The 17,862-nt window shown below is 39.3% G+C and overlaps 1 protein-coding gene across 3 annotated transcripts in view; it reads left to right on the top strand.

Moving 5' to 3' along the window:
• The window catches only part of SEMA3A (semaphorin 3A), a 339,746-nt gene that overhangs the window by 251,509 nt on the left and 70,375 nt on the right, over positions 1-17,862 (top strand). For all 3 annotated transcript variants that reach the window (XM_075081518.1, XM_075081516.1, XM_075081519.1), the window contains one exon: positions 15,068-15,161. In XM_075081518.1, the coding sequence (XP_074937619.1) occupies positions 15,068-15,161 (94 nt within the window). The remainder of the gene's footprint in view (positions 1-15,067; positions 15,162-17,862) is intronic.

Raw genomic sequence — 17,862 nt, 5'->3', positions numbered from 1 at the left:
TTATTATTCAGCTAAAAACAATTCACACCAGCCTTCAAAAATACATGAACTTAAGTACTGCTGTCAAATTTGGATTGTAATGTTCAGACTTTTGAAATGTAACAGCACACACCTGTATGTCTGTTAGAAGCATTTGATGTTCTTCCTTAGACATTGTCATCTAAGACAGTAGATCAAATCCGCATGCTGGAAAACATATAAATGGCTAAAAACTAATGTGATGGCAAGGTAGAGGTGGTAGAAAGGTAGGAGTGCAACAGAAAGGAAAAAAAAACATCTGGACTTTGTAAGATAGAGCAAGTCTGGTCTATTTTACATCCTGTTATTGTCACTTCATTTTCTGTTTGTAGCTTACAATTACAAACTTCCTAGCAGGAATCTTCTACTGCCCTGTAGCTGCTCTGCGTAGGGATGTATCCTCATCATGGTACTATTTGTAATAAACATGGTTTTAACTTCTTATACGAGTTAAGAAAATTAGCAGTGCAGAATTTAAAACCTGTGACCAAAATTTGATTAAATGACTTAAAATGAATTACGTTTAAGATAGAAGAGGCTTCTGAATACTAAGAGACAAAACCCAGACAGCAGGAAAATAAGGTTAAACCATTGTATCTGAAGCCATTCCACAAAAAGAAAAGGAAATGTGTGACATATGCTATCAAGTGAGGCGCTTGAAGTTGAGTCTAAAAATGTTTAAAAAGACAGCTGTAAGTTTGCATGATTAAAAAGGGAAAGGAAGGATATTATGATGCATCAAGAAACAAGAAAGAGTTATGAAACCAGAGGTGGACTTGTTGGCTGTTTGTTTGCTTTTCTTATCCAGTGATTTCCAATGTTTTTATTAAATTTATCTTCAGATTCAACCTCCACTTCTATCTTCCGTTCTGTTTCTACCAGTGACATCAGTGCTGGCTATTAACACAAAACTGGGTGGATCTTTGAACCTTGAAACCAAATCAAAGAACAATTTCGGGAAAGAGATAATTACGTATCAGCTCTTCTTCCCTCCAATATGTTTAAACAGATTAGATTATTTTAATAAGTGTTGGATGCGATGGGAACATTTTAGAATAATATTGCCACATGAATCTCCACTGACTGTATTTGAATCATAAAAGTCAGTTTAAAAAAACAAAACAAACTCATGTGTCTCTGTGAAATTATGTGGTATGCGTTATCTGGTCTTTATTCTGTTAAATGACCTATGTATTTTTAATTTTTGTTTATATGATTGTTTAGCTAAGGAGTATTGAGTTCCTTTAGAGCTGGTAGCCTGTGAGAAGGATTTTTTGCTTCCACTGCTAGTTCTTGTAAAACCCAAGTGAATAAAAAACAAGTAGCTATTTGCATATGGCAATTTGTCTGTGCACTGGGAGCCCACAGAGGTATTCCTTGGGAATCACAGGGAGACTGAAGGCTAACAGGGCACAAAGACTGATGCACTCTCCCCATCACAAGCTATCCATCCTTACTAATTTTACTTGGCACATTGTGCGCCGCTTTGCATGGTCTGAGTAAGCTACGCTGCCATTAGCTTTACTAGGATTTGAGGCGGGACTATATACTTTTGTTTATGGCACTGGACATGGCTCAGGAACTAGAACATTAGCTTTTTGCTTTGGCATTGATTTCCTGGCTAAATTACCTAATTTCTCTCTGCCTCATTTCATAAGAACAGTCAAATCTGTTCAGACCAAAGGCTCATTTAGCCTAGTATCTCAGTTCTCACAAGGACCCATAACGGATGCCAATGGAAGAGAATTAAGAAGGCAAGCATGCAGCCGCGCTTAGTGATATAGTTAGTCTCCCAGGCTCCAGCACTTGTTGTTCAGGGATTTCCTGAACGAGGGGTGGAATCTCTGTGTTTAATGCTTTTCAGTGACTTGGTTTTGATGAATTAGTGCTGGCATTTCTTGAACTCATATATCTCTTGCCTATCCACAGCACCCCATGCCATACAAATTGTAACATGTGAGGAACAGCCCTTTATTTTGTTTTAAACCTTCTACCTGCCAGTTTCTCATTTTAGAACAAGCTGAGAACAGTCATCTTTTCTTAATATCTCTTCCAGTGTTCCCTGTGCTTTCTAAGTTAGAGGACTGTGACTTCATGCAGTACAGAAAATGTAGGAGTGCCAAGCATTTACCGAGGCATAAAGACGCAGTGGGTTTTGTTCTTTATTTCTTTCCTTTAAACTCCTAGTTAAATTTGCTTTTTTGACTGCTACTGGGCATTGGCCTCATTCATAAAAAATAAAATAAAATTTAAGAAAAAGCTATTGTGACTTTAAAACCTTTTTTCTGATCTATAAAACGATCTACTGTAATAATGTTTGCAGAATTGTTTTCTGCAAAGGAAACAGTGAACTTTGGGCTTTACACAAAGTGACAGAAAGTTCTTGAAGTAAATACACAAGTTGTTCTGGTTTATTCTATCTGCCTTCAGTCAGTAATATGAGATTTTATCTCTAACATTGACGAATAAAACATTTTCAGGCACAAATGTAGTTTTTAAAATTCCTGTGTCTTTATGCAAAAAGAGATGCTGCTTCTGGCCTTTTGAGGCCTTAATGAGAGAGAGACCACTGAAAGATGAGAGTGCCATAGACTGAATGGGCTTTGGAGCAGATGCTTAGTCACTGATATGAGAATAAAATGCCAGTCCTGCAATTTGACTTCTCTGCTACCACTAACACCTCCCGAAACAGGAAGACAGCTGGGCTATTATATTTCAGATTCCATTTGAAAGTGTTAATTCTAATGCCTGCACACAAAAGAAAAGGAAAGGGGAAAGGCCGTTCATTCCCATAGTTTTTCTGTGCATCTCTAAATGTGCAGTATGGGACTAGCAGACCTTGATAGCCCTTGTGAGATTTTTCTTAAGAGAAAACTCCAGCATCATTGCAGGTGTTTGGTCACATTTCTTACAAGGCCATACCTCTGAGTTCTTCCCTTTCCAAGGGACTTAGGTTTTGACAGGAACCAATTATAGCTGACAAAGTTTCAAAAACTGTCTCCTATTTCTCATGGGCCTATAATCAGTGTTCAAATCTTAGGTAAACAAAGTTTCATCTATAAAGTAAAGATAAGCTCAGCAGAGTTCAGAAGGTGCCTCAAACAGCACAAACACCTTCCCCTGTTGAAATGTTTACATCCAAGGTGATAGAAAGCTGAGCAACATTATCTTGCAGATGGTCTGAGAAGATTTTAATAAATAAATACAAAGGCATATGGTTTTTTTTCCTACCAATTAGAATCAAATTTTCTGGATCCAGGGCTAACTTACGATAAGGAAACACTCCAGTTGCAAAGCTAAGACAAGGTGATTTAGAAGCAACCCAATGATTTTAAAATTGCATTTATATTGTGCATGTGCAAAACCCACATGGATCCTTCTGATACTCATCCTGCTTGATAATCTCCAAAACTGACTTTTTTCTTTAGTTATATTGGCTTCCACTGGGGCTGCAGAAGTGTCACTGAGGAGAGAACCCAGCTCACTGTCTAAAGGTGCTTTTGTTTACAGATAACAAATTAAAAGGGTGATTTGGCACAACAGGTGGGATGATTAATATTTCAGGTCTTACTACTTTTGTTTGTGCATGTATGTGTTTGTGTGTAATTATACATTTCAAGGATCAACAGCTAAGTGCGGTTAAACATGTAACATTTATCTGCATAAATGCAAATGAAGCTTGCATTTCAGCCAGATATTCTAAAACAAGTAATCAGTATGGATTAAAAACACATGATTTCTCTTTTTCAGTTTATTGCCATTACTTTAACGATGACAAAAAGCAGAAGGGTGACACTATGGATGCAAATTTAGAAGTCGTATATTCGACAGCTCAAACCTTTTAAATTGATGTTGATAGAGAACAACTGTTTTAATTCATAGTCATTTGGAAGGATTTGCTGTGACCTCGAGTTAACATATAAACATGGCAAGGAATATGAGGAAGATTCCTCTGGCGTTCACTGAACGTGAGGGGAATCTTTCTTTGACTTCAGTGGGCTCCAGGTTGAAGCTCTGAGAGCAAGGCCTGAGAAGTCATGCACAAAAGTCTCAGGGATCACACCACATTTGGGATGGCATCGCCCTTAGTTGCAGTCTGTAGGGTTTATTGTTACAGTCCTTAACCTGCACCTGAGCACAGAGACAGGGCCTGCCTAACTCAGTTCATGCCCGTAAATGCTGCACGCTGCGGCTGTGGTCTGGTGGTGGGTGATGAAACATGAAGTAATCTGAATGTCATCTTTCTTTCTCAAAAAACGTTGAATAACTTAATCATTTGGATTCCATTAAAGTTGGCCACAGAAAATTATCCCAGAAATCAACAGAACTTTAAGGAGAACTGCTTCTTTCCTGTGAGACATTGGTATGTTTGTCAGATTGCTTTAGTCAACAAAGTTGATCAATTTTATACTGTACAATACTATGCTATACTGCTGCTATACTGCACTACACTACACTATACTATGATCTTACTCAGTGAAACAGCCAGGGGTTTGAGCCAAAGTTCTGTTAAATTAAAGGCAGCCTTTCTTCTTTGAAAATATGAATATCAGTAATTGAGTTATCTGGTTGGAAGCTGATTAGCCCCACTATCACTGTGCATTCCTACTTACGAGTGTACATATATAGACATATAAGCTGAGTGTATTACATATTTTTGCCAGCTTCGCTGACTCTCTCCCCTTCTGGGGACTCCTGAGTGCTAGAAAAGCAGGCAAGATAGTGAATAAAGAAGTTAATTTTAATGTATTTTTTTCAGTCACCCTGAATCAAAAACACTTAAATCCATCTGTTTCTGTCAGCAAAGTTTTTGTTGCACTGGGAAAAGAATATCAAACATTCTTGACTTTTTAAATAAAAAAACCCAACCTGTATGAGAAATGCATTGCTCTTAAACACAGTGCCACGAGGAATAATTGCAACTTGTCACAGAGAGAGGTTATAATTATGCCTACTGTTAGTTATGTCCCCATGTGCACAATAGAAGTTAGCTTTTCAGATGCATTGTTCTCTAATGTAATACCAGTTATTAACATGTTGAGGATATTATTTTTTGCTAATGAAGAAAAACAAAATGAGGCTGCAGCAGGGCTGATTGGTGTCACACTGAAAGCAAGTGGAGGGAACAAAGGTGAAAGAGAAGTGCTTATTGCAGAGATTTCAAATCTAAGCTTTGCCTCAGGAAAAGAAAAATTGCCCAAAGGGTCAGAATTTCAGCTTCTGTATTCCTGACCTTGTTTATGTTTTTTTAAAATCTGAATACGTATCAAACACTGGGCTAGACCTGACACTTTACAGGCTTCTCTGGGTGAAATGTTGCAGACAGATTGCAGTTTCTTAGAGAAAAAAACAAAGCTTACTAGTTATTACAGTAGGTGTAATTCTCTGTCCCTTCTCTGTTACCTGCACAAATTCTCTGAAAGCATGCTCTGTATGTCTTATTTTTGGGGAAAAAAGATTTCCTAATATTTTTCTAGGCTTGCTCATTATTCTGTTACTCATTTAGAGTCAGATTTTGGAAGACTTTAGTTAGGATGTGTGTTCATATTATTGATTTTTCTATGCTAGGAATTAAAAAGCAGATAGGCTAAAAAGCAAGGCAGACATATGCCTTAATTTTCAGAAGTGACTAACAGTTTCAAGTATCAGAATTTTAAATTGTCCAAGAAAGTATTCGGTGAAAATCAGAGCCCTTGAGCAAGTCTTGAATTGGGTGCCCAACTCAGGAGCATGCTAATTTCACTTGGGAAATTAGAAAATCTTGGCCATATGCTTATATGTTAACTCCACTTGACTAAGTCCTTTCTATATGTTGCTTCCCCAATTTGCAGTCGTTTTTGTGTTGTAAATAAGATACCCTTGACTCAGACATGAAAGTTCCCCAGGAAAACTGGAGAACCTTTCTCTTGTTAAACAGCACCCTAATTATAGAAGCAATTTTACAAACAATCCCCTGGGGGAAGCATTTTCATTCTCATCAGGAAGGCTCTTGAATAAAATAACACCTTTGCTAACTTCATTTATTTACAACAGGACACAAGGCTGAGACTGGGTTAGATTTATTGCCATTACATCACTGATGCTCAGTAATTCATAAAACATTGGGTCTAGGAGTTAGCACTGCTGTTATTTCCTCTGATGCCTGACCTCACCACAGTCTAATAACATACAGGAAATCCAGAAGACAAAAGGGGAAGGCAGTGGTCTTGAATGCTAAAAATAACTATAGAAAACTAGTACAATCATGTAACAGAGTATGGCCCAATAATTTATTTAACTTAATAGTAGAATCTGCTAAAGCAATTAGAATCTGTTCCAAATGCTTTTAATGGAAAATATGTTGGGGGTAAGAATAAGAATACTTAAAGAATTGAGACTTTTAGGTTATGTAGTTCAGTTACGTGTACTGGTTTTAGGTTTGTATATCTTATTGCTTACATATGCAGACCACTTAATAACTTGACTAGAACAGACAGTCATTGTATAGTGGTTATATTTCCAGAGGTCATCCTATATGAGCGAGACAGTGATCTTAGGTGATGTATTACACTTGACAACCCAGAAAGTTGCAATACAAAGGCATCCTAATCGTCAGTGTCCTCTGAGAGTTGTTCAATATCCTTGATGGTATCTAGTGTCTGGTATGCCATTGGGATGACATTTTTGGTGTCTTTACTAATCAGTCAAGGTTAACATGTCATTCATATTAACTGTGTGTTAGGTTTGTTTTGGGTTTGGTTCCCCCCTCCCCCCCTCCCCCAAATTGCTCTATAGTTGCACGTTTTTTCTAAAGAAATTAGTAGTATAATGACACTATAATGAAATTCCTTGATATTTTTCATGTCTGCTTATTTATTTGTGTTATCCAGAATCAGAACAATACCCAAATTTATATTTTATCCAAAATAGAAATTTAAGCAGTTCTTTAAAATTGGTGCAAATAGGTACATGATATCATTAAAAAACCCACCACAACTCCCCAAAAGCATGAAAGCCAGATAAGTCTGGTGTCTTTAGCTTGTGAAATGTTGCAAAACCAAGTTCACAAACATATACTTCTTTTATGAACAGCTGCTCAGTTTGACTGTGCCTGCCCTCCTTTTATTTACATATGTTGCACAGTTATTTGAAAGAGGCTATTCTTCATATAAATACCAATATTAGTATGCAACCTAGCATGTTCAGGTGTGAACAAGTCTTCACTATTTGACATTGACACTCGGTTTGTCTTCCAATCAGAAGCAGAAACACTTACAAATCATAAACTAAGAATAATTAATAGATTTAACCAGCTGTTCCTGAACAGCCCATTTTGCTATGGTTCCCCTTTCATTAAATTCATTGAATTATAATTGTGTAGATAGATAGATAGATAGATAGATAGATAGATAGATAGATAGATAGATAGATGGATGTGAAAGTTTTCCCTTTTTGCCAAGGTTTATGGTAAATTAATAAATATTAATTTATTTAATTTCAGAAGAAAACAGAAAAATGTGGGACTTCAGATATTTGCCTGAAGGAGAGCTATTGAGAGAGTTGAGTTGTCCAAATTCAGCTTAGTTTAGGGAGACAAGTTTTCAAAACTTGTGCTTACCAGAGTTGTCTACTATATCTTAAGGCATCTTCTGAACACATAAGCCAGGAAAACTTTCCAGTAGGAGTAACATATTGGGATAAAAGGAGAAACAGAAATCAAGAGCTCTCTTCTGTTTTCTTTAATCTACAGAATAAATGAAGCATGGAGCTGGATGTCATCTCAACAGCTCTTTTATCTCAACATTAAAAATAAGATTTTCAGGTACCAAAGTTTCAGTGGGTATCTACAAGTACAGTGGCTCAGTGGAAAGTATCTTTCCTGGGTCTGAAAAAGAGGACGCAGATTAATGCAGAGACTGGTTGAGAGGTCTTGACTGGTTGAGTGATCAGGAAGCTGGGCAAGCTGCCTGGGGGTTGGCATGGAGAGGTGGGCAGATCTTGGGAGCTCATGATCAGTTTTGCAGGTAAATGCTTTTCGGTAAAGTTCCTTCTCCGTCCCCTTTAGCACAGTACAGCAGCCAAAAGAGTTTCAATTCCAAGTGCTACAGAAGCTGCAGACCTTTCCTTGGGAACAACGTTTTACTAAAGATCTGTCACTTAGAGTGATTTCCCATGGGATTTTAAAACTGGTTTCCAATAACTCAATTCTGCTAAGCCTCAAGTTGGAAAAACAAAACGTAATAAAGGTGTTCCAGAGCCCAGTATCCCCCAGATGTGTGCAGGTAAAAACCCTGTAGCATATGAAACCTGAACACTGAAAGTCAGAAGCCCATTGTATGTATTTCTTTTCTTTTTCCTTTTTTTTTTTTTATTTTTTTTAATAATTAGTGATTTAAAACAGTTGCATTATTGTTACAATCACTTTTCACCTATTTCCCCAATGGTTACCACTTGCCTCAAAATTTACATTTGTTTTAATATTTGTATTTTTTGCATAATTTCTCACATTATATTTATTTGCACTTGCACTTTTTTAAAAATAAAGCATTCCATGGGGATGATTTTAATAAAAGTTTCTTATTAAAAGTTCCATAACAGCATGATTCCCAAACCCGAAACCAAAGTCCCTACATTTAACAGTTTTCATGACTCAATAGATTAAGTGTGAAATAGGAAATATAATAACAATAACAACATAGCCATATCCTGCACAGTTGTTCCACTTAAAATTATTCTTGAAAAGTAACACAATTCATAAATAAATCACTTCTCATAGAGTGAAACGTACTTAAAAGGCTCTGTGAAATATCCTTGATATAGTCATAAAATGTGTGCACAGAAAGTTGCATTGGGCAAGAAGGAAAATCAAAAATTCACTGAAATTACTGTACTGGGGGGGGAAGAAAAAAAGGAAAAAGATAAACCCAGAACAACGAAACCATCACCATCTGTTTTCAAAGTCAGGTGTCTCCAATCGGCTGCCTCAGCAGTGTTCATTTCAGAAAGACTCTTAGCTCAGACCTAAATTATATGAAGCTTCCTCTGCGGTCAATGAAGAGAGATCTTGCCCTTGGGAAATGCAGTTCTGAGCTGGTCTGACTCATCATTCAGAGGAACCTGATGATTTCTGCTGTGACTAGGGCAGCAAATTTAGCTACCCCAGTTAATGCCTCTATGCAGAGGGGATAAATCCAAACCGTAACATGTCCAAAAGTTTCTCTCTGAGTGGGAGATGGTGCTTTCCTTGTCTTATCACCAACACTGAATAACAATACAGAGAACACAATATTTCAATGCCAGCAACTTCTGACTTGGTTAAGAGATGTTACCATCAGCCTTAAAGTCCTCCAACAAGGTCATACTCCAGGCATTTCATTCTGGCCATTTTTTGGGATTCTTTTTTCTGGGGTTTTGGAGTGGTTTTTTGGTGTGCCTCCCGCCCCACACACACCCCCAGCCCCCGTAATCTATTTGTCTTATAAAATGCTTCACAGTAGCACAGGAGTTTGTGAGATCAACAAGGGAAATGTTAGCATCAATTATGCTCACAGCTGTGTCCAACTCTACCTTTTTTATTAAACAAAGGTTGGGTCTTGGCATCTTGAATGGTTCTGGATCATCCCGTGTTATTTTTCGGCAGCATGTTGTGGAGATCAGCTAGCCCCTGGAAGATACCCTGGAGATGTGTTCCTTTCTGTTTATGGTTTGGGGGTTACAAGAGTAAGGATGTGAGTCCCTTCAGTTGCAGTAGAACAGCTGGGGAGCATCACTGCTGTCAAACCTCTCTACGTCTTCCATGCTTTATAATTTAAACCAGTAACACGTTCTTAGTAGCTGTACACACGCCATCAACACAGCCTCTTCAGATCAATTGCGTGCACTGCATTGATTCATTATTGACCGGCAGCAGTTTCGCTGCATTACGCTCAGCAATTCTGGGATGGTTTCTGTATGAATTGCCAGAAAAGTTTCAGGAAAATAATTACCCTGAAATACAGCACTCACTGCTGTCCATTCTGGTAGGTTAGCTGTCCCCCAGTAACCACACGTTTTCTCACAAGCCAGAAATAGTACTAAACTCAGAAAGAAGATTTTTTTTTTATATTTTTATTTTTTAGCAAAAAACAGCTAGTGTATGCTTTCATCTTCCTTTTCCTTGTTTTGTTGAAACTGTTCTGGATGGGCTAGGTGCTGTCAGAGATACAAAAAATGGTTTAAAAAGTTATCATACTGAGTATATACACATATGTATGTATCTGTGGGTATACAGTTGGTATATATATGTTTATATGTATATATAACGTATTGTATTGGTAACTGGCTGACTGGAGCTACCCAATAACAAGATATGAAATAAGTCTTGTCAAATAACAATGTCTTGTCACCACTCAGTATCATGATATGGGGTATTATTTCAGCCATATTTCAGCTGTTTGAAAGTGAATCTCTAGAGCCTTGAAATGGCAGATCATCAGGCTAAAGAACTGGAATCACAATAACTTTCACGTTCATTTCCAGGACTGAACTGTAGTTCTTTCTGGCTGAGTCTTGCCATCCATCATGCTATGTGCTACAGGAAAACATGTTTTAAGGAGCCAGAAGCATAACCTCCCTCCACGCAAAGACGAAACAGGTCATGCCATACCATGAGCCAGCGGTCACATGACCATAACTTTAGCAGCAGTCAGTTGTTGTCATGAGTTTGTGGAATTTCAAGACCTAAACAATCTCTCATTTTCAGTGGTTTTATTATGGATTATAGAGAAGCATCAATGAGATGTAAACCTAGAGTTTAATAACCCAGCACCAACTAAATAAAACATGCTACAGCAATGTTTTTAGCTATGAGGATCCGTAAAGATGCTTGAAGTACAGTGTAATGTCCTTTTGAGCTGCCAGTGCAATTAAAGAAGGGTTTTGGACAATAAGTTGGACTCGTTGAGTTACAAAGTCTTTTCTTTGAAAATATTTTTTTTCCTTTTTGCATTTCTAGAGAATTTTCTCCAGCCTGGCAAGCTTGCTTTGTCACGAATTCCTGTCTTTGATAATATAATAGCCCTCACAAAACTTTGAAACAGTGAGCATTTGGTGAATAAACAGTTTTTATTGCTGTTTATGGCTAAGGTATTTGCTGGCTCACTGCAGTATCATTCTTTGCATTCAGTTAACTGTAAAACTCAAGAGACAGCAAAATTATAAACTGACCAGAATTTTTTCTGAGAGCAAATAACGTGCATTCTTTTGAGCTAAAAGCACTTGGCTCTACTGTTTAAGAGAAGGCCAGACTCACACAGTCCAAAGTCCCCCTCAGCCTCCGAGCAAAGCCCTGGTCTTTGCTAGTTCCAGGCAGCCTGATTTTGGTCCCAAGTTATTACCCAACGAGCCACTCTCCCTCCTTCTGCTGCCTCCACACAGGTTTTCAGGTGTAATTTAGGTGGACAGGACTTATAACACCAGGAGCATAGCCTGAGCTTCCAGTTTCACGCAGAGGCTAATTCTCTGTAAAACAGTCAAGCACACCTTTTTTAAAAACTGAAGAGATGAAATTTTACCGTCAGATATTGACAGCAACTTCTCAACTTTTCTCGCTGCTATGGCATGTCAGGGCAGAATTTGGGTGCAAATGCCACAGACCAGAGCCTAGTATGATCAAGTACCTATCATTAGTGATATTGCTTTCTAGGCTTTTAAAATGGGGGAGGGGAAGTACATAGAAAAGAGTTATTTCCTTTGTTGCCTGTATTTATTGTTGGTTTGTAGATAAAGATAGTTTGATTGTAACACCCAAAAAGTTATTTGGGCAAGCTGTCCCGTTTGTGACATGTTAGACTTCCTGTAGCATGTTTATCAAAACTCCTTGGGGCCTCAGACTAACCTTGATACATTTATTTGGCACTTAACAGTGATGTATTTATTGTCATTATTACTTGCCCATATATTTGGAAACTTATAGTACATGTCTGTACATTGCATTTTAACTGAAATACGAAAACACCGTGGGATTTCCCTGTCACGCCTCTTATTTCAAATGTTTTATTCCACAAACACAAAGAGAAGGGTAGATCATCTCTGACTTACGCTGACCCAGTTCTCCACTCTTTCTTGCCTGCTACACACCAATATCAGTAGAGTTACAGTGACATAAACCAGAAGAATACAGTAAAAAATCAGATTCTTCCTACACCAAATCACTTTCTACATCTGTTTCCTATTTGTCTTGTAATGACACATGGATTATCTTGGGAATACATTCTGCTTTAACTGTCATGCCACTGACTTTATAGCCTTATCAAATATCCATTGGTGTGCAGTTTGAGCAATTATCATCTACTAAGAAGAAATCCCAAGAAAAAGTATATTGATAATAACATTTTTCAAATATGGCTTGTAGCATTAGTGCCATTTTCTATTATTGTAGTTGAAGTCTAGCACTCTCCTCAATTTACCACTTTTATTTATTGTGTAAGATCTAGATAGAGACCCTACATCAGCATTTCAAAAACAGTTTTCATTATTTATTCATTTTTGGTTAGAAGGAGCAAAGTCAGAAAATTGGAGAGAAGCAAGGAATGTGTCTGGACTATTAAGAAACAGCAAGAAAGACAAAGGGAAAGAAAGAAATTTAATACTCTGCATGATATTACAGATACGGGTAACTGTATAAGCATAATCAGGCAGTCAGGAAGGCTACATCTACAAAAACATGCCTTAGGAGACTGATCTGGAATTCTGGAATCAAACTTCACAAAGTTGTTTCCAAACTTTTTATCTTGCAGTGCAGTAAGCCCTTCCGGATAGACCATTCTGCTAACAGTCCATTTCCCCTTCACCTTTTTCTCCAGTAAATGGAGTGAGATGTGAAGTCCTTCTGATGTTCCTTTGAAAACATGTAATACACACAAACAGATATATATTTGCATGATGCAAATAAACAAGCTTGTAATAAAAGCTATAGCCTGTGACCCACTTACAGAAACTTGGACTCAATATGTTTAAAATAATACCATTTGGAAATATGGTTGGTCACTGGATTGGCTGAGGCCTGGATTCACTACGGATGGGCAAGGTGGGGAAGGCAGGGTGCCACGGAGAGCGCTGCTTCCAAATACTTGAATTCACTGCTCATGAGAAAGACAAGACATCAGCTATTTGCCTGAATGATTTTCACATTAAAAAAAACATTACCAAAGCAATTGCTGAATAAAACTTGAGTTGCTGATAGTTTTTTTGCATCCTCCACAGCATTGTGGAGTGCCAAGTCTCCAGTACTGAGCACTGGGGCGTTGCTTTTGAGGGTGAAAATATTGTGTGCAATTTAGAGACTTTTACTTGCAGGCACAGGACAATGTGAGACTCTGGAGTTTACATGCTAGTTAAGCTTTTATGAAGTTCAAGCCCCTGACTTAGTGTGGAGAAATGAAGCTGAATGGGCAGTTTAAGAACAGCCTATAACTACTTGAAGGGTAGTTACAATGGATGCTTTTTGCCATCTATTCACAGCTTTGCCATTGTTAAAGATGATATAATAAGGGCAAAAAGTCATAAATTGTTCCTTGGAAGGTTCAGTTTAAGAAAAATATTCTTCACTAAGGCAGCAATGGAAGTTGTCCAAAAAAGTTATAAAATTTCCATTCCTGAAGGTTTTCATGACTCGGCAAGACAAAACCAAAACTGACCATACCCTGTGTTGACAATCTTTTTTCAAGTCCCTCTGGACTTAAAGATATCTAGAGAGCCCTTCCAGCCAGCAGCTCTATGATTCTCTGTTTGGAAAGGGATGATGAGAATAAGAAAGGGGAGCTTGAGGTAGTCCGTGGAAGCAGTAAGTGCTTGAGAATCAAGGTAAAGAGCTGATCTGTTATGAAATAATAGGGGGAAATAATGTAACATCATCTTAGTTTCTTTCTACTATCAACACATATATTTTAGACATATATTCTGATATTTATTTTGGTTTTTTTTCTTAAAACAGATGACTGATCTCTGATTAGTCAGTAAGAAAAAAAGGAGGATGTATCAAGCTGTAGTTCCTATTACAGCCTAAGCTACTTGGTCCTGAAAATATTGATTAAAGGAACTGATCTACCTCACAGAGAATTTTTAGGCATAAGCATTGAAGAACTAGATGCAAAGGCCTAAGTAACCAGAGAAACTGTTGGGGCAGGGGTTGGCCCAGCTTTGGGGCCTCTTGACTTAGTTAGGTGTCAGTGCAAATTAACCACAGTGTAGGTGGGAAATGGAAATTTTGGTTTTCAGTGTGACCTCCACAAGTCTTCTGTCAGTGTAGAAGTCTACTGTGCAAAAAGCATCTATTCTTCTGGTATTACCCTCAGTGCAAAATGTAAGATAAACACGCTCTGCAAATTGATTGGCAGATTTGGTCCCTCAGTTAAAATTAAAGTAATTAAATGTACCAGAAAGCCCATTGCTTTGGATTTACTGAGCTTGTTTTGAGTTAGTGTTGACTGAGGCCCTTTTTCATTTTGGTTTATATTCCCATATTCTTTGTATTCAGCCTGCATATTTTAAAAGTTTTGTTGCACAGTATTAAAAAATAATAAAAAAAACTCTCCTGATGCAGCTAAAATTGAATTTGAGGATGCATGAAACATTAAGTCACTAAAAACTCAAATTAGGAAAAGCAGAATTTAACATTGTATTATGCACTAATCTACACTTGCAGGATATTTCAGAAAAGTATATTCAGTGAAAAATAGGTTTGGTCTTTTTTCACACTAAAGATTCAAATTCTAGCATCTTCACTTACTATTACTCAGACATTCTTAGTGAAAGCAGAAACAATTCAATAAAACTATGCAAATTATATCTGAAGCAGAATAGATGAGACACAAGCTGTGCATGTGTATTTGTGCTTTTCACTAGCCTTCGGCACAATATTGATTAGAAGGTGGGCACTTTTGCCAGATACTCACCTAGTGTAATTTGACTTCCCTGAGGCCACAAAACCCAGTAGGAATCATATATACTGCACTGTCTTTAGTTCAACTTACTTTTAGTGTTCTTTCATAAAATAATGTTGCTTTTCCTTTCTTTTTTTTCCACCCCACAGGACAACATTTTTAGAATGGAAGATTCACATTTTGAAAATGGCCGAGGGAAAAGCCCTTATGATCCTAAACTGCTGACAGCTTCTCTTTTAGTAGGTAGGTGCCACAATACAAGTTCAATGAGACATGCATTCACTGTAAATAATTGCCAGTTTTCTCCTTTTTTTCTCCTTGCAGCACCTATGATAGGGCTTTGTTTTATGAATTTTATTTCCAGGCTAAAGTCATTCTGGTTTCATTTTAAATAGAGTTTGAAGTTGAATATACATTGAATAAGGAGCACAGTGATCATAGAATCACGGAATGGTTTGGGTTGGAAGGGACCTTAAAGATCATCTAGTTCCAACCCCCTGCCATGGGCAGGGACACCTTCCACTAGGCCAGGTTACTCAAAGCCCCATCCAACCTGGCCTTGAACACTTCCAGTGATGGGGCATCCAGTGCTCCAGTGCCTCACCACCCTCATCTTCAAAAATGCCTTCCTTATATCTAGTCTAAATCTACCCTCTTTCAGTTTAAAGCCATTACCCCTTGTCCTATCACTACGTGCCCTTGTAAAGGGTCCCTCTCCAGCTTTCTTGTAGGCCCCCTTCTGATACTAGAAGGCTGCTATAAGGTCTCCCTGGAGCCTTCTTTCCTCCAGCCTGAACAACCCCAACTCTTTCAGCCTGCCTTCATAGGAAAGGTGCTTCAGCCCTCTGGTCATGTTCATGGCACTCCTCTGGACTCGCTCCAACAGGTCCATGTCCTTGTATTGGGGGTCCCAGAGCTGGATGCAATACTCCAGGTGGGGTCTCATGAGAGTTGAATACAGGGGGAGGTTCACTTCCCTTGACCTGCTGGTCATGCTTCTTGTGATGCAACCCAGGATATGGCAGGCTTTCTGGGCTATGAGTGCACATTGCCAGGTCATGTTGAGCTTCTCATCAACCAACACGCCCAAGTCCTTCTCCTCAGGGCTGCTCTCAATCCATTCTCCACCCAGCCTGTATTCGTGCTTGGGATTGCCCTGACACATGTGCAGGACCTTGCACTTGGCCTTGAACTTCTTGAGGTTCACTTGGGCCCACCTCTCAAGCCTGTCCAGGTCCCTCTGGATGGCATCCCTTCCCTCCAGTGTGTCGACCACACCACACAGCTTGGTGTCATCAGCAAATATGCTGAGGGTGCACTCATTCCCACTGTCCATGTTGCCAGCAAAGATGTTAAACAGCACTGGTCCCAATACCGACCCCTGAAGAACACCACTTGTCACTGGTCTCCACTTGGATATCGAGCCGTTGACTGCCACCATTGACATAGAGTGACACCATCCAGCCAATTCTTTATCCACTGAGTGCTCCATCCATCAAATCCATGTCTCTCCAATTTAGAGACAAGGATGTTGTGCAGGACAATGTAAAATGCTTTGCATAAATCCAGGTAGATGACACCAGTTGCTCTTCCCTTACCCAGCAATGCTGTAACCCCATCGTAGAAAGCCACCAAATTTGTCAGGTGTGATTTGCCCTTAGTGAAACTATGTTGGCTCTCACCAGTCACCTCCTTATTTTCCATGTGCCTTAGCATAGTTTCCAGGAGGATCAGCTCCATGATCTTGCTGGGCAGAGGTGGGCTGTAGTTCCCCGGGTCTGTCTTTTTTCCCTTTTTACAAATGGGGGTTATGTTTCCCCTTTTCCAGCCAGTGGGAACTTCACTGGACTGCCATTACTTCTCAGATATGATAGATAATAGCTTAACAACCTCATCCACCAGTTTTCTCTGGACCCCTGGGTGCATCTCATCAGGTCCCATGGGCTTGTGCCCCTTCAGGCTCCTTAGACAGTCTCAGACCTGATCTTCTACAGCAGGTGATTCTTCATTCTCTCAGTCCCTGCCTTTGCCTTCTGCAACTTGGGCAGTGTGGCTTGAGCACTCGTGGGTGAAGACTGAGGCAAAAATGTCACTGAGTACCTCAGCCTTCTCCATATGCTGGGTAACCAGGTCTCCCATTTCCTTCCAGAGAGGGCCCACATTTTTCCTGGTCTTCCTTTTATCACCAATGTACCTATAGAAGCTTTTCTTGTTGCCTTTGATGCCCTTGGCCGGATTTAATTCAGGGCTTTAGCTTTCCTAACCTGATCCCTGGCTGCTCAGAAAATTTCTCTGTATTCCTCCCAGGCTACCTGTCCTTGCTTCCACGCTCAGTAGGCTTCCTTTTTGACTTTGAGTTTGTCCAGGAGCTCCCTGTTCATCCATGCAGGCCTCCTGGCTTTTTCGCCTGACTTCCTCTTTGTTGGGATGCATTGCTCCTGAGCTTGGAGGGGATGATCCTTGAATATTAACCAGCTTTCTTGGGCCCCTTTTCCCTCCAGGGCTTTATCCCATCTTACTCTTTCAAGCAGACCCCTGAAGAGACCAAAGTCTGCTCTCCTGAAGTCCAGCATAGTAAGCTTTTTGTGCACCCTCCTTGTTGCCCTCTTGAACTCCACCATTTCAGCCAAGTCTGCCCTTGAGCTTCACATTCCCCACCAGCCCCTCCTTGTTGGTGAAAACAAGGTCCAAGTCTCCTCGTTTGCTCCTCTATCACCTGGAGAAGGAAGTTATCAACAATGAATTCCAGGAACCTCTCAGACTGCTTATGCCCTGATGTGTTGTCCCTCCAACAGATGTTGGGGTGGTTGAAGTCCCCCATGAGGACCAGGGCTTGTGAACATGAGGCTGCTCCTACCTGTCTATAAAGGGCCCCATGTGCTCAGTCTTCCTGGCTGGGTGATCTGTAGCAGACCCCCACTGTCCTTTTAATCCTGACCCATAA

This window comes from Phalacrocorax aristotelis, chromosome 1, assembly GCF_949628215.1.
Source record: "Phalacrocorax aristotelis chromosome 1, bGulAri2.1, whole genome shotgun sequence".
In the NCBI taxonomy this organism is placed as follows: Eukaryota; Metazoa; Chordata; class Aves; order Suliformes; family Phalacrocoracidae; genus Phalacrocorax; species Phalacrocorax aristotelis.
Note: the sequence above shows the minus strand (reverse complement) of the source record. Positions and strands in the feature narration are given on the sequence as shown.